We start from the raw sequence: 26,807 nt of genomic DNA on the forward strand, positions 1-26,807 counted from the left end.
TGCTGAGGAAAACAATTTCATTTGCTGAAATTGGCCATTACATATTTAATTCATGACTTGTTCTCCTTTGCGTACCGTGGTATCCATTTAGCTAAGATCTAAAACTTCTTACACAGTAACAGTATTGTTCAGTCCCATAAGAAGAGCGCGGAGAGGTGAACACATTTTAAAACACCGGCTTTTTATTTGAACCCGAGCGAAAACAGAGTAAAAGAAAGGAATGAGTTAAATTACAAAGTTTATGCAATATTAAAAGACAAAACTGCAGTTAACAGAAGACAGTGCCAATGTCCACAAACTACAATGTTAATTTAACATGCTCATGGTTATATTCCAAGATTCTGCCTTTTAAATTAAGCTAAATGAATAAATGACTAAAGCAGATATTATCATGTTTTTTTCCTTCACAGTAGTTTCTATTGGCAGTAGTCAGGTTTACATAATAATATATGATGCAATGTTCCACTCACTGACAAATCAGCCTGGTTAATGTTTACAGACATAAAGGTGTTACAGTAAATGTGGTGCCACATGCACTGGAAACTGCGGTGCCATTTATCAAACAGATGAAGGGGTCCCAGGTTCACGGGTTTGTGTTACCCTTAGTGGCCCTCTTTGCTCAAGCTAATGTGTGATATCAGCAGTAACAAAGTACGCATGTGCTCCAGTACTGCATGTAACTACAGTACAGTTAAAAGTTTGTTTTTGGAGTTTTCAGTTTTAAGTCACTTTATGCTCCAACTATGTTTGAGAATCTAACCGGTTAAAGTTTCAACCAAAAACACAAGAGCACTTTTTAAACTGCTTGTGTGTTTTGTAACATCGTTCAGGACCCTGATGACATTAAAGGACCCGATGGCATTAAAGCCGCTAACACATTAATGCGTGGTGAACATGTAAAAGGGACCCATAGTACAAGGAAAACTCCATGCTGAGAATAGTCCTATAAATTCACTTATGTAAAAAGATTTTTTGCAGAACTTTTATTTGCAGTGAGGCATCTTTAACTTGTATCACCAAAATACCAGTCAGCTTTTACAGCATGGGCTCTTGACACTGGTGCAGTGGACGGTTGATTAAGATATGCAATACTGCAATACTCACCAGTTTATAATCGGAGGTATATCAAATAAAATATAATGTATAATTAAAATGGAGTTATCCAGTTATCTTATCTTATCTTTTTTTATCTTATGTGAGAGTGAATGGTTGTCCAGCTCTCTGTGTTAGCCCTGTTACAGACTGTACCCTCATAATGGATGGATGGAAACGCAAATACAGAATCACAGCTGTGTCACGCAACTTGCTTTAATTTATTAACATTGCACATTACAAAACACCACTAGCATTCCTCTGCTGAGCCACAATGTCCCTTTAATTTATTGTTTCACAATAAATATCAAGACAGGCTAATGCCTTACATCCCACCCTGTCAGCGGCAAAGGAATAAAAAAAAACAGAAATCTTCACAAGAAAACATCTTCCATCCTGAAGACACAAAAAGCAGCCAAGCAGTTTTAGTGAGAATGACTACTAGCATATAACTGGCCCAGATTTGCAATAGGAGAAAACAGCAGAGGAAAAAGGTATACAACATCTGATATGGATCACATACTTTCATGCATTTGGGAATTGTTGGGAAAATCCAATAACGAATACGGAAAATATAAACAGAACTTTTCCCCCCTCTTTCAATAAACTGAAGTTAATATTGTTTAATGACCTACGTAAAAGTTTTATACATTTATTTAAATAAAAAAATGTTTTGGTTTCTTCTTTTTGAAAAAGGTAGGATTGTGGTTTTGAGGTTTCATGAGGAGGCTTCCCTCCTCCTGTGCCCTAGTCTGATGACATTCACATACCAAATTGTACCTTGTCCTCAAAGCTTTGGCGTTTGATGTAAAAGCCATAAAAACTTCAACTTCACAACAGCCAGGCCAGAAATGCAGTTATTATTGAGATCACTGATTCAAGTGATGTTCATTTTTTGCTATTGAGATTATCCAGTATATTCTAATTGTCTCCAAACAAAGCTGTCTGCAAAGGCACTGTGATGTGCAGCAATGTCAAATCAAAACAATCCATAAATATTCGTTTACTATATAAAGACACAATCCGGTAAAGGCTTCGGTGCCACCTGTCTTCGTTATTATTATCCATCATTTGTTTTTGCCAGTTTAAAGAATTAAAACTTTGAGTTTCAGCAGGCGACACCCGAATACACATTTAGAAAAAGATAGGTTTAAAGATCACCTTTTTGTTTAGGAAAGTTTCAGCCTTCGTTGACTGATGGGTTAAAACTGACTGATAATAAAAAATGGATTATTGCAGTGATTCCGGACTGAGGCTTTATATTCAAAGCTCAATAAAACTGCCTGTTTCTGGCAAGGCTAGTGAAAGTAGGACTGCAGGGTACCACGGCGGCGGACATCGGTTGTCCAGCAGTGGAAGCCACCACCCAAGGAGTTGGCATGGCGAATGTTCACCTTTATGGTCTTGATACCTGCATTTAAACACACACACAGTTATGGAGCATTTTTCTTATTTTTTGCTGAAATTGAGTTTACTAAAAATAAATAAGGTGGTGAAGGTGGGGGTGCTTATAGAGGCTCACCGAGGTTCTCAAACATTTTCTGAATGCTGGTTTCACTGGCGTCAACCATGACACGCTTCTCATCCAGCATCAGGACGTTCATGGACAGCCATTTGGAGGACATCCACAGTGGGTGGTCTGCTCAGCAAGAGAGTGGGGTTTTTTTCCAGTAAAAAAAATCTAAATATCATCTTTTTTTTTGTGAGTGAAAGAAAATCATTTTTACTTTGAGTACCCACCATCGGGAATCAAAGGTATTGGTGGTTTTACAACTGTCCAGCCAGCCTTCTTGAACATGTCTACCTGAGGAAAAAGACAAAGAGCACTGGTAAGTGTGGGCCACTCTGTGGTGGTGGTGTGTACAAGTGTACCCAGAAGAGGGCAGCACAGCACTTCAGTACCTGGCGACATGGGCGATCAGGGTTTGACAGCACGAGTCCTGGCCCGATGATGTTAAACGTGGCATCAATGTGCATGGGGTTAGGGTCTTTGAAGGAGATTATGTGGACCTTGTAGGTTGGTGCCAGATGACGGCGCATCCACTCAATTCCCATGTAGTTTGTAACCTGAATAGAAAGCAGTGTGAAAGAAGAAGTTTCAGGGGCTTATCCAAGTTTCACATTCATATTCAGAGAAACATTCTTTTTTTCTGTAAGTGCAATGGATAAAAAAGAGATCTATATATGCGTGTGTGGGGGTTTATTTTGCATTTTACTACCATTTCAGCATAAGATATCACCCATAGGATGTCATAAGATAAGCAAAATATCCTTCATACCTGGCTCCTCTGAACAAAGAGGTCCGTCCCAGCTCGAATAAAGTCAGCAGCATCGAAGCAGGGCTCGTGCTCCGTGGTCACAAACTTCCCCTGAGCAGCTAATTTGTGCCTGTCTTCCACTGTGCGGATGGGATAATCCTGACAGACACACACAAAAAGGATTCACACCCATTTTGAGGTATAGGAATAGCCTGCTGTCACACTATCATGTACAAAGCAATAAAAAAGTTGATGCAAAGAGGTTTGTTTTGCTATAAAGAACATAGACAAGGTGTTTAGGTGTTAATGCAACTTTGACTTAAGTCCTTGCCTTGAGAAATGACCACCTGGCTATGTTATAGCTCCCAAACTAAGGCCTCACCTGATCATACAGATCGTCAGCCATGGTTGGTTTAGGAGCAGTGGTCCACTTTGCACCTTTTCTGAAGTACTCCTTGATTAAAGGTCTGTAGGCTCGGTACTCAAAGAAACGAGCCCTCCACGCCATAGGAGCCTCGATGATCTCGTTTCCCACCACTAAAAGGATGTCTCTGGGCATGGCCGCATACATTCCTACAAGAGGGTCAACAGCAGAGAATTACTTTACAAAGACTCATTTATGAACTGCAGTGTGATGCATTAACACCTTTATGTCACACATATTTGTCACACACATATTTCTGCCTTTTTACCTGATGAGGTGAAGTCTGGTGTTTTGTATTCCACAGACCAGTCGAGGGGTTCTGGCCTCTTCACAACGACGCCCTCGTGACGCAGAATATTGCACATTTCTTCGATCTCAGCAACTGCTTTTTTCAAGTGGTCCGCAGGAAAAGACCAGCCCCCATACTTCTGGTAGAAGGGCCAGTACTTCTCATATGTGTTAGCCTGATGAGAGGTTTGTAGCATAACAACATGGAGTCAATCTGACAGCTGAGAGAAATGACAAGGATGCTTTGAGTCAAAGCATCTTCTGACAGCATTGCTTACTTTCACTTCCACAGTGAAGGGAGGCACGTGGGCATTTTCAGCTCGCCCCACAATCACCTCCTCCAGAGGGTCCCATTCATTGTAGCTGCAGACTGGGCATTCCTGCTGAACCGGCTCAGTAACATGTTCCTCTTCAACTACATGCTGTGGCTGTGCAGCTGCTGCACTTGAAGTGCTTTGCAGGGTCTTCTGCACCCATCCGTTCAACGCCCGGCCAAGCTGATGGAAGTGAAAACACATTAAGATTTTTTTTTGTATATATATTTTGCAGAACAAAGATTTCATGTACTTTTGCATAAAATCTTTGGATTTAATAGATCTTGTTTTCCCCTTTTGGATCAGTTCAGTACATATTTACACTATGTCTACATGAAGTTCCTATTTAGTGGTGTGTTTATTTTTATTTTTATTTCAATGCCCCCAGCTCGCGTAGAAAGCGGCTGATCTGTGTGTTAATCGATAACACATTCAGGCTCCTTGGGTTTCAAAGCGAAAAAGCTTCCGTGAGGTTGATTGGTTTGGTGCCAAAGTACACGTTTTATTAAGAAGCCTTATCTCCACAGATACCCTCTACAGTGTGGCCTCCGCTGGCTCGGGAACAGCTTCAGTGTCACTGAGTTTGAGAGCGCATCTGTGCCAAACAGCTGTTCACTGTCACTCAGGCAACCAGAAAAAAGCTTTGTCAGCAGTTAAGAAAATCACGCCAGTCACTGGAGGAAGATTTCTTGGAAATAATCGGTGCAATTACGATTTATGCTCAAACAGCACTGGATTAAAAAAATCTTTTCATTTTCCCTCAGCTTCATTTCTGCAACACAGTCTCCTCCAAACGGGGTCATTATGACTGCTTCAGCGCTTAAATAACAAATAACAAACGAACAAAGCAATGAAGTGCAGCGGCAGATGTGAAGAGAAATGCCAAATTTAATCATATTTTCACAGTTTATTCACTTTGACTGACTTGTGCTTTATAACAAAAACGCTGCTTACGAGAAAAGAGAGAGTGAGCGAGCGCGAGACACAGAAGACATTAAACCACCGTAATACCAACCATTGCTCCGATCAGATGGGCAGCCTCGGCCCCCCTGCTACCTCCTCTCAGGCATCTTACTCGCAGCATTGTCCAACGTAATAGTGAGTGTGTCAGTGGAATCAAACGGCAGCGCAGGATCCACCTCTCAGTGTGCTCATGAATGAAGACGCCTCAGCTCAAAGCCAACTTTATAGCAGTGGGACTACGTGCCTCTTAGGCCATTGGTCGCTTTTGTGTTGTGGGGCAACGTGACTTGAGGAAAAACGCGTTTCTGAAACACAATCCCTTACGCCAGCACATTCTTATCAGGTGGACCAGCGCCGTTAAAAGTTTCCGCGAACATCTGAAAAGCGCTATTTTGACTACAGGCTTGTAGCGGGTTTGTGCATGATGCAAACCTGTTGCAAACTTGTTATCTGTAAAAATATAGATTCTCATGTGTGAGCATTATTATTATGATTTTTGGTAATGCAGTGCAGTGGGGGTGCATCTTCTTTGCTTAAAAGCAAGCAGCCCACCAATGATTTAAGATTTTATTCAGCTATTAAGCGAAGGTTAAAATGTTTTTCCTTTTAAAGATCTCTTAACCCCGATTATTGTTCCAATTACAAAATAAAGGCACGAATAGTGAAAAGTGTTTTAAATTAAACAAAGTGAAACTAGTACGTTGTTGCCAGCTCTTGAGAGCAGTCCTACTCTTAGCGACTAAGAGGATTAAGTCTGTCGTGCAAACAGGGGTGCACATAAGTGGTCCGCAGGTGCGCATTCGCTGTCAAAATAAAAGACGAGCACCAGATAAGAAGTTGCAACGCGCGTTTGCGTACATATAAAAGGCACTGTTTTTGTCCGCTAGAGTGGGATTTTCAAGGCATATTCTGCACCACATCTTTGTGCGTTCATCATTTGTTTGAAGCCAGCTTACCCCCTGCAACTTTTCCGAGAATACGCGCTTCTTTTGAGGTTCGGACTCCTCTGACATTTCTTTGGAGGTGGAGTAACACCAAACTAATTGCTTAAAGGAGCTTGCTTCTTCGACATCTTTAAGAGTTCTAAACAAATGTCTGTCCTCCTCCAGAAAATTTTATGTACGTGTCACGGTTTGCCTCTGCAAACTGCGTGGAGTGTGAATAGTGGACCCAGGTGCAGACATTCTAAAACTCAAACTTAACTGATGATGAGCTTTTTATTAAGGCAGACAGAACAGTACAAAATAAAAGGGCAAAAACAACGCAAACTAAGCAATAACCTAAACTGGGTAAACTAGAAAGGAAGCACGAACTATGAAAAACCCTGGCAAACAGAAAAACAAAACTCTAAACATGGCGATGACGAGCACATCTATATGAAAACCTGAATGCAGGACTTGGCATGGGAACAACACAGACGATCCGACAAAGACTGAATGAGAAGGCCCAGACTAAATACACACAGGAGGCTAATGAGAGAAGTGGGAACACATGGGGGAAACAGCTGACACACATGAACATAACGACGTCCTAGTGGAAGAGTAATACTAGACACGATGAACAAAGGAACACAAGACCTCTTCAAAATAAAACAGGAAACATAAGACGCAGACATGAAACACATGAAGGGCAAGGGAGACTTAACAGGGGTGGAAGACACAAGGGGAATCTAATAACAAAGAACTAGAACAACCTAGGCATGATAAAAAATTAACTTAGAAAACCTGAAGGGCTTAAACATAAACTAAAACTCAAAACGCTGGGTCAAAAGACCCAGGATCGTGACAGTACGCAAGCGCGCGTACACTCCTGTCTATAAAAGCAGTAAAATTGCAAGATGCCTGTTGAGATCAGTATCAATCAGTCATTCACAAAGCTCCTAAAAGTGTGAAAACAGGAGATGGCATAATCACAGAGGTTGGCTGGGTCACCACATGCTTCCCTGGACTGTGCTCACACGAGTTTCACAACCTGGAGACCTCAGTGACCCCGGATATTACCTCGCTCTCTAAAAAAAAAAAAAAAATCTATGCTAAGGATATGCTAAGATGATGCCTTCAGATACCCACCCCAATCCCCTCTATCCCTTTGAGACAGCATCATCTACCAGTCTAAAAAAGTCACAGACAATTTTGTGACAAGGTATTAGAAATGCATTGGCATGTCAGGCTCCATTCATGCATTCATTATCAAAAAGGTGAGGGAAAGCACTGAACGAAGCAGATAAATACACAGCTGGTGTACAAAGTACAGTCCCTGAAGTCTGCCTCATGGTTTAAAGGAGAGGTAGTCTAGCACGTACAAACTCAGGAACCTCAGTATGGTCTTTTTGGAGCATGCTGGTTATCTTTAGAAGGATTTTGTACCTTTGGACAGACCAGCCCGCACACTAGCGTAATACACACCAATCAAGTATTTCTTTTTCTTTTTCCCTGACCTCATTACCCTTTGTGGTTGTCAGATGTCTGTCTGACCTTGGTACCTTCATGTACACATAATCCCATCATTGATTGCTATTGTACATACTGTTCCACTGTACCTTTTGATCATCAGCACAAACAGACACACTGTCTGTATCTTTGAACTCCTCCAGTAAACACCCTACCTCGACAAACTTCAGAAAAGGACTTTGAATTGTTTAGTTGCCAAAAGTATCCAGAAATGTTTCTTTACCAGACTCCTTAAAAATGTAGCAATCCTTAATATCAATCCACATTTTCTCTGTGCAGATAAATTGATATGATTATGATAAAAAGACGACCGCAGACTGTAGCCAGCCTAACTAAACAATGACTGGATTGAGTTTTACCAAAGTTCTTCTTCAAGAAAGTCATCTTGGGGAACATATTTTGAATACCCTATTTAAACAAACTGTAATCCTCTGAGGTCGAGGGTTGAGGTTGACGTTTAGGCAAACTGTAAACAGTTTCTAATGTGTTGCCATTTTTTCATCTCCCATGATTGATGATGATGATGATGAGCCCATGAAAACTTTGGAAAACAAGTTTCAAAAGGCAAAAATTCCATTAGTTATTAGGGCTTAGGGTACTTTTTATCATTAAAGATGCCAATGAAATAAATAAATGTCATAAAAGTTATTAAAAAATATTTTTTAACATCTTCTTTGGCATGAAAACATTTCCCTTAAAATCTTTACTCATCTTTTAAATGTTCACAAATCTGCACAATAGAGTTAAATAAGAGTAACCAGCAGCATAAGAGTGTGAACATTATTTAATATTCAGTTGTGATTTCAATGTTTATGATGTTTATGAAGTTAGGGGGAAAGTAGAGTTATTCCCTACCCAGTTCTCTTTTATATTTTTCTATCTTAAACAAGATGTTGGAAAGTGAAAGGCTTCAGCAGCAGCAGACTGATGACAATGAATGAAATTTGAATGCCAAAAAAGAAAAGAGTGCCACCTGCAGGAATTTTACAACAGTTTGCAAAAATGCTCAGACTAAATAAAGAAAAATCCACAACAGTTACAACACAGACAGACAGAGAGCTGAGTGTTTAAACTTTATATGCATGTGTGTGAGTATTTTTGTATGAATATGCAATCATTAGCATGCAGCATGTTGGCCACAGGATCAGAGGCAAAGATTAACAAAGTATCAAATATCAGGTTACACATTAGATAAAGATTCAGATAAGAAATATATGGAGGACCACAAGAGCCACGCGCATCGAAATAAGAAATTCTGTGCTTAAATAATGAATTGTAGAATAAAATGTGCATTTGTAAATTCATTTTTGAATTCCAATTTAATAAACTGATTTTTAAAATGCTTTTTAAGTCTTCATTTCAAAAAACATTTTCGAATTGCACTTTAATAAACTGCATTTCAAAAAACATTTTCGAATTGCACTTTAATAAACTTCATTTCAAAAACCTTTTTCGAATTGCACTTTAATAAACTTCATTTCAAAAACCTTTTTCGAATTGCACTTTAATAAACTGCATTTCAAAAATCTTTTTTGAATTGCACTTTAATAAACTTCATTTCAAAAACATTTTCGAATTCCACTTTAATAAACTTCATTTAAAAAACCTTTTTCGAATTGCACTTTAATAAACTTCATTTCAAAAACCTTTTTCGAATTGCACTTTAATAAACTGCATTTCAAAAACCTTTTTCGAATTGCACTTTAATAAACTTCATTTCAAAAACATTTTCGAATTGCACTTTAATAAACTGCATTTCAAAATCCATTTCCCTTTCCTGTTCGCTCAGGGATTAACATGTGGATTAGCAGTTGGATTAACAACTTCATTTTAAAAATCCTGCTGCTATTCAAATTAGCCACACTGTGGGATGTAAGGAGCTCTCTGATTGGTTGGTCAGACACAGGCTGTCTGCCAGCCTGGATTTTTCTAGCTCGTAGCTTCGCCCTGCTAAGAAGCGTGTGTGCTTGTACAAAGGCCGTTCAGCCTCGGGATTTACACTCGGCTCCACACGGATATGTGAAGAATGAAGGGACCCTGCAGCGAAACGGAGAGCGCAACCTCTGACTGAGTGCCTGTTTTCGCAGTCTGACCACCTGTTGAAGGTAACGTGCTAACATGGCTAACGCTAGCATCACCTCACGTAGCCCCGTTGTTTTAAGGTCATCTTAGCTTATGAAAATTTTACGTTGCAGCTGTACGAGCTAGCTACGTGTTTTGTAAGCTGCTGTGCTCTTCACAAATAAAGCTGGAAGCAGCTCAGACTATTAGAACCAGCACTGAGGCCTGTTACATTTATACAGTGTTAGAGCAATGGCTGCAACTTACAGCCTTTAAACTAGCGATTAAAATGCTGACAGTAAACTCGTCAGTCCAGATGTTACCACATTACTCTATGGTACTTAGAGTTAAAACAACTGAGACAGGCTGATTAAAATAACAGCTGTCAGTTCTCTCATTCAATATATCAAGACTGGAGATCACACTACTGATTTCAGTTCATTTAATATGTGAGTGCACAGATTCATTCTCAACTGGATATAAATGATGATCAAAGGTTGTATATATGATGAATTCATCAAATCCCAGCCTCTAACACAGTGCGCTGAATCTTAGCTTTGAATGTCCAGTATATTCTAATCAGTGCAATGTAAGCATTCACTGAACCTACAGTATCTACACCTGTGTGGCAAAGATACAGATAATGAAATTTAATTATTAATACAATATACATCATGAGAAACGAAAGCTGAAATTGATTCAGTTTAGTACTTTTCTCTATATGCTCTGTGATTATAAAGGCCTTAAATTCTGTGATATATACTGTAAATGATTTTCACAGAGGTCTTAAAGTACTTAAATCACTGCTGATAGTCTGGTTGTTTATATTTTCACATTTTTGTGTCTGTAGGGCTGTTTGATGACGATTTGGACTCCTCTGGGAGATGGGGACACACCCACATCTGTTCCATACTGCAGCCATTGATGGTGTTACGGCTCTGAGTCAGCTTTGGGCCATCAGGCGCACACACTGGAAAACCAGCACCTGGACTTCATGCAGGAGAGACGGCCTCAGTGATGTAGGTTCATAAGCGAGTTCAAACATTTCTGGCCTCTTATCACTTAGATTTCTTAATCTTAAAAGTGAATGCATTTAAAGCAGGAACTGCACACCTAGCCATCAGAACTTTGGCAGCATGAGTACTGTAAAGTTTTGTAGGGTCCTTGTTAAAAATTCCACAAGCACCACACCACGCTTGTCATATAAAGTTCCATTTTTTACAGTACATTGTTGAAATTATAAACTATATATTCTAGTTATCCACTTGTCAGTAATTTTTGAGTAAATTGATGTCATTGATAAATCAGTGTTGATTCACCTACAAATGTTTTTAACAAACTTTGTTTTTTGTAGAATTCATTGCCAGCTGTGGAGAGATGTATTTGAATATCTTCTGGTTCCACTTTTCCTTACCTGGAAGCTGAGCATTGCTGATTTCTGACAAGGACACACACCTCAGCGCTTATCATGGGTGTTACATCCTCCGTGCAGCAATTCCAGAGAAAACAAGAGAGCAACGACCACTCATTAAGACCAGCCAGGAATCTGTCCCTTTCTGGCAGCTGTGGAAACTTCCAATAAGAAAGTTTGCATTCTTAGAACAATGCTGGGTCATGTGTGATGTGTCATCATATGAGGATATTACATTTTGACCTAATTCTGCTCAATTAAGTGTTTTGATCGTTGATCCAGTATTTCAGCTTTGTGTTGTGCTGCAAGTTTAAAACCCATTGTCCTCATGAGCACAGCATCTAACAACTCTCCTTAAAAAAGTCGATTGACTTTAACTGGACACAATGGTTTCCAGTGGGAGATACATTCATCACTCATCCGTGACACTGGAGAAGTCACCTGAGTGAGTGATAAAACAATTTTCCATGGAAGAACCAGAGAAACTAAACTTTGTTGTTTCTTTGGGCTCAATTTCAGCTCTAGCAGCATCTCTCAGAAGAAAACGGTTTTCCCAATAATCAGATGAAAAGATTGTTGAACCAGGTGGTATTCTCTGGAGTTTAAGACCAAAACTGAACTCAAACAGTGAATTGACATTAGACTGGAATTCATAAGATGAATAGAAATACTGCTGAAGCTGAATGATTCATTCATATATGATTTTTTTATTCTCCAATTCACCAGGTCTGTATAGTTCAGCATGACTATAGTACATGATACAAAATAATAAATACAGAAGAATAAAAACTTTGTGAATAACTTTACTCTTCTTAAAAATAACTCATAAAACAAGTAAAAGTACAAATGTGTACAAGTTAGACTTCCTCACTAAGATTTTAATTGTGTGTTAAAGAGACAGAGATTCGGGGGTAAAGTAGAGGATGCAGAGTCCATCATCACTGAGGCCGTCTCTCCTGCATGAAGTCCAGGTGCTGGTTTTCCAGTGTGTGCGTCTGATGGCCCAAAGCTGACTCAGAGCCGTAACACCATCAATGGCTGCAGTATGGAACAGATGTGGGTGTGTCCTCATCTCCCAGAGGAGTCCAAATCGTCATCAAACAGCCCTACAGACACAAAAATGTGAAAATATAAACAACCAGACTATCAGCAGTGATTTAAGTACTTTAAGACCTCTGTGAAAATCATTTACAGTATATATATCACAGAATTTAAGGCCTTTATAATCACAGAGCATATAGAGAAAAGTACTAAACTGAATCAATTTCAGCTTTCGTTTCTCATGATGTATATTGTATTAATAATTAAATTTCATTATCTGTATCTTTGCCACACAGGTGTAGATACTGTAGGTTCAGTGAATGCTTACATTGCACTGATTAGAATATACTGGACATTCAAAGCTAAGATTCAGCGCACTGTGTTAGAGGCTGGGATTTGATGAATTCATCATATATACAACCTTTGATCATCATTTATATCCAGTTGAGAATGAATCTGTGCACTCACATATTAAATGAACTGAAATCAGTAGTGTGATCTCCAGTCTTGATATATTGAATGAGAGAACTGACAGCTGTTATTTTAATCAGCCTGTCTCAGTTGTTTTAACTCTAAGTACCATAGAGTAATGTGGTAACATCTGGACTGACGAGTTTACTGTCAGCATTTTAATCGCTAGTTTAAAGGCTGTAAGTTGCAGCCATTGCTCTAACACTGTATAAATGTAACAGGCCTCAGTGCTGGTTCTAATAGTCTGAGCTGCTTCCAGCTTTATTTGTGAAGAGCACAGCAGCTTACAAAACACGTAGCTAGCTCGTACAGCTGCAACGTAAAATTTTCATAAGCTAAGATGACCTTAAAACAACGGGGCTACGTGAGGTGATGCTAGCGTTAGCCATGTTAGCACGTTACCTTCAACAGGTGGTCAGACTGCGAAAACAGGCACTCAGTCAGAGGTTGCGCTCTCCGTTTCGCTGCAGGGTCCCTTCATTCTTCACATATCCGTGTGGAGCCGAGTGTAAATCCCGAGGCTGAACGGCCTTTGTACAAGCACACACGCTTCTTAGCAGGGCGAAGCTACGAGCTAGAAAAATCCAGGCTGGCAGACAGCCTGTGTCTGACCAACCAATCAGAGAGCTCCTTACATCCCACAGTGTGGCTAATTTGAATAGCAGCAGGATTTTTAAAATGAAGTTGTTAATCCAACTGCTAATCCAACTGCTAATCCACATGTTAATCCCTGAGCGAACAGGAAAGGGAAATGGATTTTGAAATGCAGTTTATTAAAGTGCAATTCGAAAAAGGTTTTTGAAATGCAGTTTATTAAAGTGCAATTCGAAAATGTTTTTTGAAATGAAGTTTATTAAAGTGGAATTTGAAAAAGTTTTTTGAAATGAAGACTTAAAAAGCATTTTAAAAATCAGTTTATTAAATTGGAATTCAAAAATGAATTTACAAATGCACATTTTATTCTACAATTCATTATTTAAGCACAGAATTTTTTATTTCGATGCGCGTGGCTCTTGTGGTCCTCCATAGAAATATACCTAATTTTATAATAATACAGCAACTATAAAAGACTAGATTAGTCGTTCCCCAAACGTTTTTGTCTTTTAGCAATGAGCAGTAAATGAGTGTTCCTGTCACAGGCTGTAATAAAAAAGGACATAGTCACCTGGACTGGAAGTTCAACCAAATACAATAGTAATTTTTACTGGTATTGTTTCTGAAGTAAATTACAAAATTACAGTATTTTTTTTCAGTTAGGAGTACCACCTGTAAACTTCAGAATTTTGAGTTTTTGGTTTAGACCATATACGGGGAGAAACAGATACTTTGTGTTTTGGTGCAGCTATGATATTTGCTCAACCAGCATAAAAGCTGGTTATTCATGACATATAAATGTTCAAACATTGCCATGAATCAGAGATGGTGAAGGAGAAGTCCTGTGTTGATTTGAGATGGAATGACCCAATATTCTGTGAGCAGAACAAGGATTGTGTCACTCATATACTCACTGGCCACTTTATTAGGTCCATTTTGATCGAACCCCCTTTTGCCTTCAGAGCTAACTTAATTCTTCGTGACAAAAACGAAGGTGCTGGAAACATTCCTGAGATATCCTCATCCATGTTGACATGATAGCGTCACATAGTTGCTGCAGATTTGTCAGCTACACATCCATGATACATATTCCATACCACAACACCACCAGCCTGAACTGTTGATACAGGCAAGATCCGTGCTTTTATTTCATTTAATCTAAATTCTGATCCTACAGACTGACTGCAGCAGCACTCATCGGACCAGGGAACATCACTCCAGTCACTGCTGACTTCTGCTGCTGTAACCCATCTGCTTCAAGATTCAATGTGTTGTGCATTCAGAGATATTATTCTGCGTACTTTGGTTGTAATAAGAGTTTGTTTGATTTCCTGTTGCCTTCCGATCAGCATGAAGCAGTCTGGCAATTTTTGTCTGACCTTTGACAAGGGTAAGGTATTTTGGGCCAGAGAACTCATTATGTAGTTCATCTTTTTGAACTATTGTCTGTAAACCCTATAGAGAGTTGCATGGGGAAATCTCAGTAAATCGGCAACTTCTGAAATACTCAGATCAGCCTATTTGACACCAACAATCATGCCACGTTACTTTTCTTCACTATGCTGATTCTGAGCCTGAACTTCAGCTGTCTATATGCCTAAATGCACTGAATTGCAGCCACGTGATTGGCTGATTAGATATTTGCTGGTGGGCGTACATTCATCATGTGACTCCATGGATGGCGCTTAAGCCTTCATTGATAACTCGAGTTTAACCACCAAACTGTAGGCTATATAAACAAGTGGTATAATTTTATTTGACTCTTTGACTAATGATGAAGCTTCAGTCAGGATACAAACCTTAAACTTGACATCTACCCAGTGAACACCATCCGCTCAAACAAGATGTTATGTTGTGTTGCACGTACCCACTTCACCCCTCACATGCCTCGTTAGAAACGCCCATAAAACTTTGTTATTCTCTAAAAGTTGCTCTGTCAGTTGTCTGTCAGCTACAATCTAGAGAGCACGTCCTACTTCGCGCGTTTCATTGGCGTCTCTTACAGTAGCTGCTCCTGCCGCTCTCACTGATGTGATTCCAAGTACCTGTTTTTCTTATGAATCTTCGCATTCTTTGAAACAAACGCTCCGCCCCACTCAGCAAAACCCAAATCTGCAACACTCCCCATTTTGCAGCAGGGGCTTCACATTTTTCTGTCCAAGCTTTAAAAAGAGAGAGAGAGGTCACGATGGAAATCTATATTTCAATCATTTTAGCAAGTCTGCTCATCATACCGTTTGCACTCAAAACTTTTTCCCCCCATGTCTGGATGGACATTGTGTATTTCGGGGATCTAGTGCGTATTTTGGTAAAGTTTGTAGCGAGGCGCAGAAGGAGACCTCTCTTCTTTGTTTTGGACCGTTTTTTGGAGCAGACCGAGGCGCATCCAGACAAGACGTTCATAGTGTTTGAAAATGAAAGCTACACATACGCTTGCACGGATAAAAGGAGTAACAAAATTGCAAACGCGCTACAGTCTCACGCTGGGTATAAAGGTGGCGACACCGTCGCGCTTTTTATGGGGAACGAACCCACCTTCTTGTTTACCTGGCTGGCTTTGGCTAAACTGGGCTCCCCTGTAGCTCTCCTCAATCATAACATCCGCACCAAGTCTTTGCTGCACTGCTTTAATTGCTGCAAGGCTAAAGTGTTGATAGCAGCCGCAGGTATGCCTCCATGTGCTTGCTTCAAAGCTGGTTTTTTTTTTTTTGTTTTTTTTTTTTTAAATTTCTGCTTTTTCAGAAGCTCAAATAGTGTAAACCAACCTTTTATCTTTTGATCCACATAATCAGGTATTCAGTACAGATTTTAATTAAACCTAGCTGTAACTTTGAACTTGTGGAGTTGGCTTGGTTTTCCTTGCCTCCAACTAGGCTTTGCAGTAGAGTTGAGATCAATTCATTTATTAATAGTACTGATACCAACGCTGATATTGGTCTCTGATCGATAATAGTGAAATAGGATTGATGCTTTGTTTCTATCCACTTCAGCCCTGAATTATGTGAAATGAAGAAAAATATACCTCAAATGTGCTGGAAAACCTGGCTATTTTATTTGTAACCTACAGCACTTTTAAACAGAAGCTGACTTGAAATGCTTCAGAGACAGGCATGTTTACAGTCCAGGGCTCAAAAAAAAACCCCCAGTTTCAAAACACGTGGAAAGCTGAAAGGTCTGTTTTGTTGTGTTAACTTATTATTGTGAAAATGAGAACCATTAAAATTTGTTCAAAATTTGCTAAATTAAAAGTTGATATCAGTATTGGTATCAGGATTACTGGCCCTGTGTTTGCTTGGAATCAGAGCGATACCAAAGTTTGTATTATTGCACGACACTGCTTTGCTTGTCTTGCTTTGCCTTATGAATGTGCTTTATGTGCCTTTCCAGAACTAAAGGAGGCCGTGGAAGACGTGCTGCCCTCCCTGATAGAGCAGGGTGTCACTGTCCTCCTGATGTCCAAACACAGTGACACGCCTGGAATCCAGAGCTTCTCTGATGAAGTCGAGGAGGCATCGGATGACCCCATCCCTCGATCCTTCAGGTTACACATCACATTCAAAAGTCCTGCAGTTTATATTTACACCTCTGGAACCACAGGTACGTGGCAGGACTTTGTCCTGTTGATCACATTAAAAGTGTCGTTCAGTTTCAGAATTTTGCGGCTTGTTGTGTTTCTGTAGGTCTTCCTAAGGCAGCTGTGGTCAACCAGAACCGCATCTTAACAGCTCTGGCTGTGTTGTCATCAAATGGTGTAGTATCTAGTGATGTCTTCTATCTCAACCTTCCTCTGTATCACACAGCTGGATTTGTTGTTGGGTTCATTGGCACGATTGAGACAGGTGAGGTGACTGAGCAGTAGCTGTGAGTAAAAAATAAGACTTTGTGAGAGCTGGGTTCATCCTCTACTGAGATAACAAGCGCTGTTTAGTTACATACATTTCAGAGTTTGTCAAACAACAGAGACATCTGCTATGTACAGAGGTCAACGTCACTTCTATTATTGACCTCAGGAAATTCCTATGCTGTCAGGGGAAGAAGGATATAGTGAAAAAAGCTGTTGTGCATTCAAATTCAAACTGGAGCACAGCAAGAGAAATTGAATCTGCACTAAGGGCTGCACCCCTGTACGACTGTGAGTCCAGGAAGTGGACTGCATTTGGGCTCCAGATGTAAGCCAGTAGTTTTTAATGCAAACAAGTCCAACAATCCACATTGGTTTGCAAGAAAACTGGTTGCAGGTATGGCATTTTGTATGATAAAATCAAGAAAAATGAAGCAAAACTTGGTTTTATTGTACAAAAATGATTGGATTCATCTATAATTAGAGTAGGCCTTCACACAAACTTAGTGCATAAATGTAATGGACAGTTTTTCATCAGATTCAGGTTCACATTGCTGCCATAAAGTACTGACACACAGTAGAATCTTTGTCTCCATGTCTGATGATTTTATAGTTTTAATCCATGGATTAAGTGATTAAGAACATTCACTTACTTGTGCTGTAAAGCTAAATAAACCACCCAAATCCCAAATGGATTAGCTAAAACAAATGCATCATCACAAGCAGTTGATTTCTCTTGAACCACAAGTAGACACTGACTGTGCTCCCTGAAGATCATGCAGATCCATGAAAGCTCCTCACGTGAGCTGAGAGTACACAGCAAAAAAAATATATATAAAAAAGTATAAGTGAACTAATTTCTACTGAAATAGAAGTGATCTCCCTGCGCCATCTCTCTTTCTTGTTACCCTGGTAGAATCCAAGTGAAAGAGTCTTTTGTCACTGTGAACCTGTAATCTGAACAGATCCTATGAAACAGCTTTTTTTTCCTAAATAGGCAAAGTTCACAAAGCTCTTATATGTTTGACTAAGCAGCCACGTTGCACGCTTATTTGGAGAGATTCAGCACTGCCCCGGGCAGTCACTGTTTTGTTATTTAGCACACGCAGTTATGCGGCACTAAATTTAATCCTATTGGATTAGATGGAGTCACTATTTCCATAATGACTTAATTGCCTCTCATTTCTAGATGAATTTGCATATGCATGCATTTATTTATTCAAGTGTAATAATGTATTTTTCTGTCTTGAAGGATCAACTATAATTCTGAAGAGGAAGTTTTCTGCCTCTCAGTTCTGGGATGACTGCAGGAAACACAACGTGACTGTTATCCAGTACATTGGAGAGGTGATGCGTTACCTCTGTTGTGCACCAAAGGTAAAATGATTCTAATAGGCGCCCACTTGTAACAGTTAGAATGTAACAGTGCGTTTGCAGTCAAAGCATTTTGAAGACGTACAGTATTGTGTAACTAGGACACAGACAGAGTCCTTATGATCGTTTTTGTTTTCTTCCTGTGCAAAAGTCTCAAGCCACCAAAATGAATAGGTGCTGCTGAATAGGTGTACCTCTCCACACAGATTTGAACCAAAAATGTAAAATTTGGATTCATCACTCCATTAAGACTTGTCACCACTGATTTTCAGTCTAATTCTTTAGTAATTTTCCTCCTTTTGACCTTCCTTAAGAATGGCTTCTTGACAGGCACCCTTTCTCTGAGACCTTTCTGGTCAGGCTTCATTAAACAGTAGATGGATCAACTGAAAGGTCAGATGTACACTACTAGTCAAACGTTTGGACACACCTTTTCATGTAATGTTTTTTCTTTATTTTCATGACTATTTACATTGTAGATTGTCACTGAAGGCATCAAAACTATCAATGAAAACATCTGGAATTATGTAGTAAACAAAAAAAAGTGAAATAACTCAGAACATGTTTTATATTTTAGATTCTTCAAAATAACCACCCTTTGCTTTGATTACTGCTTTGCACACTTTTATCATTCTCTCGATGAGCTTCATGAGGTAGTCACCTGAAATGAAAAGTCAAGAAGTTCCCAGAGATGCTCTTGTTGGCCCTTTTGCATTTCACTCTGCGGTCCATGTTGTCTCATTCCAAACCATCTTCGTGACTGGAGGCCAGACCATCTGGTGCAGCACTCCATCACTCTCCTTCTTGGTCAAATAGCCCTTATAGAGCCTGAAGGTGTGCCTGGGGTCATTGTTCTGTTGAAAAATAAACGATGGTCCAACTAAACACAAACCAGATAAGATGGCATGTTGCTGCAGGATGCTGTGGTAGCCATGCTGGTTCAGTGTGCCTTCAACTTCAGTGTCACCAGCAAAGCACCCCCACACCATCACACCTCCTCGTCCATGCTGCACGGTGGAAACCATACATGTAGACACCATCCGTTCACCTTTTCTGTGTTGCACAAAGACACGGCAGGTGGAACAAAAGATCTCAAATTTGGACTCATCAGACCAAAGCACAGATTTCCACTGGTCTAATGTCCATTACTTGTGTTTCTTGGCCCAAACAAATCTCCTCTGCTTGTTGCTTTTCCTTAGTAATGGTTTCTTAGTAGTCATTTGACCATAAAGGCCTGATTCGCACAGTCTCCTCTGAACAGTTGATGTAGAGATGAGGTGCTGTTAACTTGCAATTTCTGAGTCTGGTGACTCGAATGATTTTATCGTCAGCAGCAGAGGTGACTCTTGGTCTTCATTTCCTGGGGCGGTCCTCATGTGAGCCAGTTTCATCATAGCGCTTGATGGCTTTTGCGACTGCACTTGGGGGCACATTCAGAGTTTCAGCAATTTTCCAAACTGACTGACCTTCAATTCTACAAAGTATTGATGGACAGTGGTATCTCTTTACATAGCTGATTGGTTCTTGCCATAATATGAATTCTAACAGTTGTCAAATGGGGCTGTCAGCTGTGTACCAACCTGACTTCTGCAGAACACAACTGATGGTCCCAACATCATTAAGAAGGCAAGAAATTCCACAAATGAACCCTGAAAAGGCACACCTGTGAAGTGAAAACCATTTCAGGTGACTACATCATGAAGCTCATTGAGAGGAGGCCAAAGGGTTTGCACTGCTGTCTTCAAAGCAGAGGGAATCTAAAATATCTTCCTTCATATATTTGATGTCTTCATTAAGTAGCTACAGTGTAGAAAGTAGTAAAAATAAAGAAAACATTAAATGAGAAGGCGTGTCCAAACTTTTGACAGGTAGGTCCCATGTTAGGTTTTTTGGTGGATTTTTTTCTTGTTTCTCAAGGGCATCATTTTCAGATACTGTTCATAGTTTTTTTTCCTGCCACCTCTTCTGTTGACCTTCATTTGTCCAGTTCCCTCAGATTTTTTTTAAGAACACACTGCACACCATCCTCAGATATGCCAAGATTTTAGCTAATAGCTCTTTGGGAATCCCGTTTTAGTTCAACTAAATAAATGGGAACAAACTTTTTTTTTTTTTTTTTTGGACAGACTGCGAGTAACAAAGTACCTAAAGTTAGAAGTTAAAGTTGTTTGTCTGCTCTGTGTAGAGATGAGACTGCTTCATCCCTCGAGTTAGGTGTCCTTTTATGCTTGAATGATTCCTATGTCAACAAAAAAACCAAAAGAAAAACAAACAAAAGGAAAAAAAAAGAAAATGGTCAGGTATGAGGACTGGCCTGAAAAAAAGTAGAAAAAGCAGCCAACGTCCAAACAAACTATACAAAAATGAGGGGTAGCTCGAGACTTTTGCATAGTACTGTATTCCAGCTTCTCCCGTGTTGTAGAAAAGCCTCCGCAGCACTGTTTTGATAATGTGATCGCTGAAAGTGGCAGAACTCGGCTTCTTAACTGAAACCTTACGAGGGATTTAAGGTGGGCTTCTTTGTACTCAGGGGTGTTGAAACGTGACTAGATAAGGCCTTTAAAGTAATATTATCTTGGACAGCATTTATCTGGACTGTACCTGCTTTTAACATTTATATTTGGTGCAATATCTTCAATATCTGCTGATGAAAGTCACATTTGCAATCATTCTAGTGTCTGCAGCTCAAATAAACTCGCAGGAGTCGCTGGCTGGGATGCTTACGGGCACCACGCCTCGTCTCTCTCAGATACTGTAAAACTTGCTCTTCAAGACAGCTGCAGAGGCAGAATACTGGGAACTAGTTGCAGCAAGTTGCTGCTGAGGCCTATCCAGTCAGAGATAACTTTCCAAATCTGTACATTCCCAAAGCTCAGCACAGCTGGCTTACCAAAATAGAAATCGTTAAATCTCAACTATCGGGTTCCAGGTTTCTGCGCCAGTATCTGCGGGGTTCTGAGCTGCAGAACAAGAATCAAGCTGTTTTTTAAAATATCACCACTAACTGCATGTGTTTCTGATATTTTCAATATGTATTTGTATTTATTTAGAACTACTGTAAACAGTCGTGTATGCCATTCAGAGTATCCAGTTGCATCACATGAGGCACAGTCTCATTTTACTGCGTGACCCTGCACGAGCCCAATGAGGTGGTTTGTCTTTATCTGGTCACCTCTAGGAATAGATGCTGGCCTTTACTTAAGATGGCCATATCAAGTAACTTTGCATACCGAATCTTCTTGTATCTAATTTAAGGGTCAATTTTATTTCAGCAAATGATATTTCTTAGAAATTACATGTACAGTACTTAAAGTGCCGAGTACTGTTGAATCCAACTGAAAAATTTTGTTGTGAGTCGGATTCTCACATACTTACAGAGATTAGGAATTAAAGGGCTTATTAGATGTCTGATGTCTTTTTAATACAAGACATCAGTGTGCTCATAAAGTGTGCAGTCTTCATTTCTATTCTAAAATCCCTTAAAAATCCTTTGGTTAGTTTCTTTTAGAGTGAGCTGGTACTAGTGCTGCTCTGTGGTTGATACATACATGGTGTATTTATCTTTTTGTATTAAGGGCGAAAGATCATCAAAGATGGCGATTTGCTGAGTGCCCATGGATACACATTTCTCGGCTAGTTGTTATCTTACCCGAAATGGCAACTTTAAAAACAAATTAACTAAGCTCATGGATAGTTTCTTGTATTTTGGATGTTTTCTTGAATAGGACACTATGTATTTCTACTGTGCTTGCAAAAAGCCTCACATTCTTTATTTTTTATTTCAAATTACAGAAAGACAATGACAAGGACCACAAAGTAAGACTGGCCATTGGCAATGGCATCAGGGCAGAGATATGGAAAGAGTTTCTTAACCGCTTTGGGAACATTCAGATTCGAGAGTTTTACGCCTCCACTGAAGGAAATGTGGGATTTTTGAACTACGTGGGGAAAATTGGAGCTATTGGACGAGTCCACTTTTTTCATCAGGTAAAAAAAACCCCAACAGCAATCATTCTTTAATGTTGGAACGTTTTCAGATTTACTAAATATTTAATAGATTGTCTATTAAAATAATTAATCTTTGAAAAGTGTGCAAGCAAACCTGACAGATTAGCACGTGTTATAAATTATCTTGATTTTATGAACTATTGAAAGTATTTTCTTTATTGCAAAAAGAGATATTATGTGCGTAGATAGTACTTTTTATGTTGGTTTAATATTGTATTGAACACATATTATCACGTTCGTCCTGTAGAAGCTGTTCCCTTACACCCTTGTTAAGTATGACACAGAGCGAGATGAACCAGTACGAGATGCTAACGGCCTCTGCATTGAGTCGCGCAAAGGTAAAGAATAACTGCAGTTCTTCTTTCGAATGGCACATCCATCCACTAATCCATCCGCAATGGAGCCTGGACTCTGTCCCAGCGGACACAAACTCTCTGCGAGTTACGTGCATCTTCTTCACTTTTCTTTTTTAAAGGTGAACCAGGACTGCTGGTGTCAAAGATTACAAACTTGGCCCCATTTGCTGGCTACGCGCAGAATGAAGAACAAACTAAGCGGAAGAGACTTCACAATGTTCTCAAGAAGGGCGATCTTTATTTCAACACGGGAGACCTGATGAGGATCGACAAAGATAACTTTATTTATTTCCAGGATCGAGTAGGTGACACATTCAGGTACTGAACCCACCATGATTTCATTTGGAAAATTCTTTTTGTTTACAGAACTAATTTTCAGGTTCATGCTGAAGCATTAGCCTTATTATTTAAATACAAATGAGACTTCAACAAATGGATGAAACCTAAAGAGGTGGCTGACTTTCCACTGCTAAAAGCATAAAATGCTTAATTCTAACGGGCTTTGTTAAAAGACACAGTGAGTGAAATAATTATTTGATTCTTTGCTAAATTTGTTAAATTGGCTCAAATTTTTATGGTATTTTCATTTTAATGGAGAAACCAGAATACCAGGCAACTATTTAGGGGAAAGAAAAAAAGGTAAAAATTGATTTTTATGTCATTAAGTGAATTTCATCCCCAAGCAAAACATGCCTTATGCCTGAGTTATGCTTCAGCAGGTAGTCTATGTCATAATGCCATAACCTTCCATGTAACCTGGCGTGCACCTGCAGTCTTCAGCTTGTAGGGTTTCTGATTACGTCATAAATTACGATGTACTTTTCCTGCAAAAGTCTAAATCGGGGTTTAGTATTTGGTGGAGTAACCCTAGTTGCCAACCTACAGTGAGATGTTTCATGGATGATGAGATCTAGATTTTACGGCACATGGCCCTGTACATTTGCCCTTCAGTGTGGTGAAGTCATCTTGTACCCTTCCGTCCTAAAGCATAATGTATCCACCTTCCCTGCTTGACTGTGGGGATGGTGTTCTTTGGCTCATATTCAGCGTTTCTCTTCCGTCAAACATAACTGGTCAAGATCATGCCAAAGAGTTCAATATTGGTTTTATCGGATCACAGAACATTCACCCAAGCCTTCTCCTAGTCATTTAGTCATTGTTTACTGGAAAACTTAAAATGGTCCTGTACATGTGCCTTCTTGAGCGGGCACTGCATGATGTCAGTCTATTATGGTGCAGTGTGTGACTGTGTTCCCAGATGTCCTCAGATCATAAAGAAGCTCCTCCTGTGCAGTTTTGGACTAATCCTCCACCTTTCTCAGGACCATCCTCATCCCACAAGGCATAATCTTGCATGGTGCTGCAGATCAAGGACGACAGATGATCATTTCACGTTTCTTCCATTTCTGAATAATTGCAGCAGCAGTTGTCACCTTCTCACCAAGCGTCTTGCTAATGGTCTTGTAGCCCATTCCAGCTCTGTGCAGGTCTGAATGATGTCCTTGTCCAAGACATCATTTAACAGTTCTTTGGTTTTGCTCATGGTGGTGAAGAGGTTTAAATGGAAGAATTAGATTCTCTGGGCTAGTGTGCTCACACACATATAACGAGTTGAGATCAGGCGTATGTGGAATTGATAGAATCAGTGTGTTCACTCAATGATGTTCAAATCAATTTCTAACTATTATGTAATGTGTTTTTTTTTTTTTGTTTTTTTTTTGTTTTGTTGCTTTTTTGTTAACATTTTGTCTCTCTACATGAAGCTCAAACTAACATTAAAGATTAGAGACTGATGTTTTTTTTGTAATAGAGCAAACTTACAAATTCAGCATGGCATCGATGAATTATTTCCCCCCCACAGTATATATGAATATGAATGCTGCAAATGATGTTTATTTAAAAAGGAAAAAAGTTGAAAAGAAACAATTTATTATCCTGATTATGTGTTTTATAATCAGCCTTTTGCTGTGAAAACACAACCCATGATTCTTACACAGCACTCTTTTCAAACTAGATTTCTTTTTTTGTGTTTATTTTAATTACACAACCCGACCGTTAACAGTAATACAGCAGTTTTGTGTTGGCAACAGATTTACAAGTGGTACAGTGATTGTTTTATAGGACATTTACTTGTTGAGAAGGTTTGTTCACAATACTTGTCAGGACTTTTTTTCTACATGGATGAACTCGCACAGTTTAGTTTCGCCTCTGGTATAAAGAGACCTGCAATAGACATGAAGTTGCAACTTGTGTGAGCCCACAGGTGGAAAGGTGAGAATGTTGCCACGACCGAGGTGTCTGACATCTTGACGATCTGTGATTGTCTCAAAGAAGCCAACGTTTACGGAGTCCAAGTGCCAGGTGATTGTTACTTTCTCTGTGTTTTTTTCAGCTCACCATGATTTCTATAAGAATATCATCACCACATTTGTTTTGCTATGTAGGCCATGAGGGGCGGATAGGGATGGCAGCTGTCACTCTGAAGAAAGAAGTCCAGTTTGACGGACGTAAAATATACAACCATGTGGTCAGCTGCCTGCCCTCATATGCACGTCCTCGCTTTATAAGGATGCAGGTAATTTAATTTTCTGTTTCAGTTTAGGATGAAACACCAGGCATATTTTAATTTTTGAAAAGAAACAGAGTAATCATTGATCCAATATTGATGATTTCTTTCTGTGTAGAGCGCTGTGGAAGTAACTGGGACTTTCAAACAGATGAAGGTAAAATTAGTGGAGGAGGGATTTGATCCAGGACGTATCCAGGACCCTCTTTACATCCTTGATGATAATGCCAAGAGCTACGTACCACTGACAGCTCAGATCTATCATGCCATCACATCAGGAAGCACGAAACTATGAGCGGGCTTTCAGTTTTCACCAGATGTGCAAGCTTTTTGGGTAATTGGTATTTTTAATGAATTAACTTCCAGCTCAGGGAAGAAACACACTTTTCGATAACGCTCTAGTTGGTTAAATCGCATTTTTTAAGGCAGCACGTGGGACTCTGTGTACAAGGGGAGGGGTTTGTCACACTATAAATGTGTATTTACTCGCACGCTGACTTCTGTTTATGCATGTACTTTTTTTCAGTGTTGCGTTCATGTGTTATGGTACGGCAATTGTGGTGAAGAAATACTATGGCTAGACGGTGTAGTTTACATACTTTATTTCATACTCATTTTTTATGTACTTCACAAGAACTATTTGCTTTTCTTCAAGTGATGAGTACCTCATGATCATTTAATACTTACAAAATTATATATTAAGGGGAATGATATTAATGCATTTTATAATAATGTGTCAGTAACTGTAAATGTGCATTGCTTTCTTCAGAATTAAAGTTAAGCCAGAAGCAGTTTTCGTGCTTGTGCTTGCTCTGATTTTGCTCACTACAAAAATTTCAGGTGTGACGTGGAACAGTCACTAGGTGGAGACAAACACTGCCTGAGCTTCACTCCTCAGTGTGGTTGAAACAGAGTAGCAAATCAGCAGTCAGTAAATTAACTTCAACATCTAGAATTTACTCCCTTTTCTGACTGCGTGGGAACCACAGATCCTGGGTTATCCTCACGTTCAGCCACAAAATGTGGCTTGGGTTTACCAAATCATGAAAATCAGCACCAGACTAAATGTGGGGGAGGGAAGGAGGGAGGTTGTCTATACACATACATGCATTTCTGCACATTTCTCTGAAAATGGAGAAGTACCATTTTCAAGGACAGGATGGGTGAAAAAGCAGCCAATGCTTTATTACTGTGTAACTGTTGTGTAATGTTTTTTCTGCCTTATCTGCTTTTATGTTTTTATGATCAGTTGGTTGTGTTAAAGGAAGGTGGCTGGAGAGCCGCACAGGAAGTTA

At 39.6% G+C, this 26,807-nt stretch overlaps 2 protein-coding genes across 3 annotated transcripts in view; one reads left to right on the forward strand and one right to left on the reverse strand.

Moving 5' to 3' along the window:
- Nucleotides 1-26,320, forward strand: part of LOC146393971 (long-chain fatty acid transport protein 2) — a 34,945-nt gene extending 8,625 nt beyond the window's left edge. The window contains exons 1-10 of one of the 2 annotated variants that reach the window (XM_084928440.1): nucleotides 15,337-16,033; nucleotides 16,755-16,964; nucleotides 17,048-17,206; nucleotides 18,461-18,585; nucleotides 22,375-22,569; nucleotides 22,838-22,928; nucleotides 23,066-23,264; nucleotides 25,210-25,307; nucleotides 25,391-25,521; nucleotides 25,631-26,320. In XM_084928440.1, the coding sequence (XP_084784566.1) occupies nucleotides 15,556-16,033; nucleotides 16,755-16,964; nucleotides 17,048-17,206; nucleotides 18,461-18,585; nucleotides 22,375-22,569; nucleotides 22,838-22,928; nucleotides 23,066-23,264; nucleotides 25,210-25,307; nucleotides 25,391-25,521; nucleotides 25,631-25,807 (1,863 nt within the window). In that variant the 5' untranslated portion in view covers nucleotides 15,337-15,555 and the 3' untranslated portion in view covers nucleotides 25,808-26,320. Of the gene's footprint in view, nucleotides 1-15,336; nucleotides 16,034-16,754; nucleotides 16,965-17,047; nucleotides 17,207-18,460; nucleotides 18,586-22,374; nucleotides 22,570-22,837; nucleotides 22,929-23,065; nucleotides 23,265-25,209; nucleotides 25,308-25,390; nucleotides 25,522-25,630 lie in introns of those variants that run through there. The other variant, XM_084928520.1, reaches the window with a different exon arrangement.
- Nucleotides 1,300-5,566, reverse strand: gatm (glycine amidinotransferase (L-arginine:glycine amidinotransferase)). Its single transcript, XM_084928068.1, has 9 exons — nucleotides 5,392-5,566; nucleotides 4,341-4,559; nucleotides 4,043-4,238; nucleotides 3,733-3,923; nucleotides 3,372-3,509; nucleotides 2,995-3,159; nucleotides 2,833-2,896; nucleotides 2,615-2,731; nucleotides 1,300-2,503 (listed from the first exon to the last, which is right to left on the reverse strand). Exons 1-9 carry the CDS (start codon nucleotides 5,458-5,460, stop codon nucleotides 2,391-2,393), a joined length of 1,272 nt encoding a protein of 423 aa, XP_084784194.1. The 5' UTR covers nucleotides 5,461-5,566; the 3' UTR covers nucleotides 1,300-2,390.
- Nucleotides 26,321-26,807: the final 487 nt, after the last annotated feature.

This window comes from Perissodus microlepis, chromosome 1 (assembly GCF_051167445.1).
Source record: "Perissodus microlepis isolate ML-2025 ecotype Zambia chromosome 1, ASM5116744v1, whole genome shotgun sequence".
Taxonomy (NCBI): domain Eukaryota; kingdom Metazoa; phylum Chordata; class Actinopteri; order Cichliformes; family Cichlidae; genus Perissodus; species Perissodus microlepis.

Excerpts from the sequence above, each read along its gene's own strand:
- gatm (XM_084928068.1), bottom strand. The coding sequence starts at position 5,460 with ATGCTGCGAGTAAGATGCCTGAGAGGAGGTAGCAGGGGGGCCGAGGCT. Across the intron at positions 4,560-5,391 it reads CCCATCTGATCGGAGCAATG|CTTGGCCGGGCGTTGAACGG; the intron begins GTTGGTATTACG and ends CACTTCCATCAG. Across the intron at positions 3,160-3,371 it reads TCTTTGTTCAGAGGAGCCAG|GTTACAAACTACATGGGAAT; the intron begins GTATGAAGGATA and ends CTTTCTATTCAG.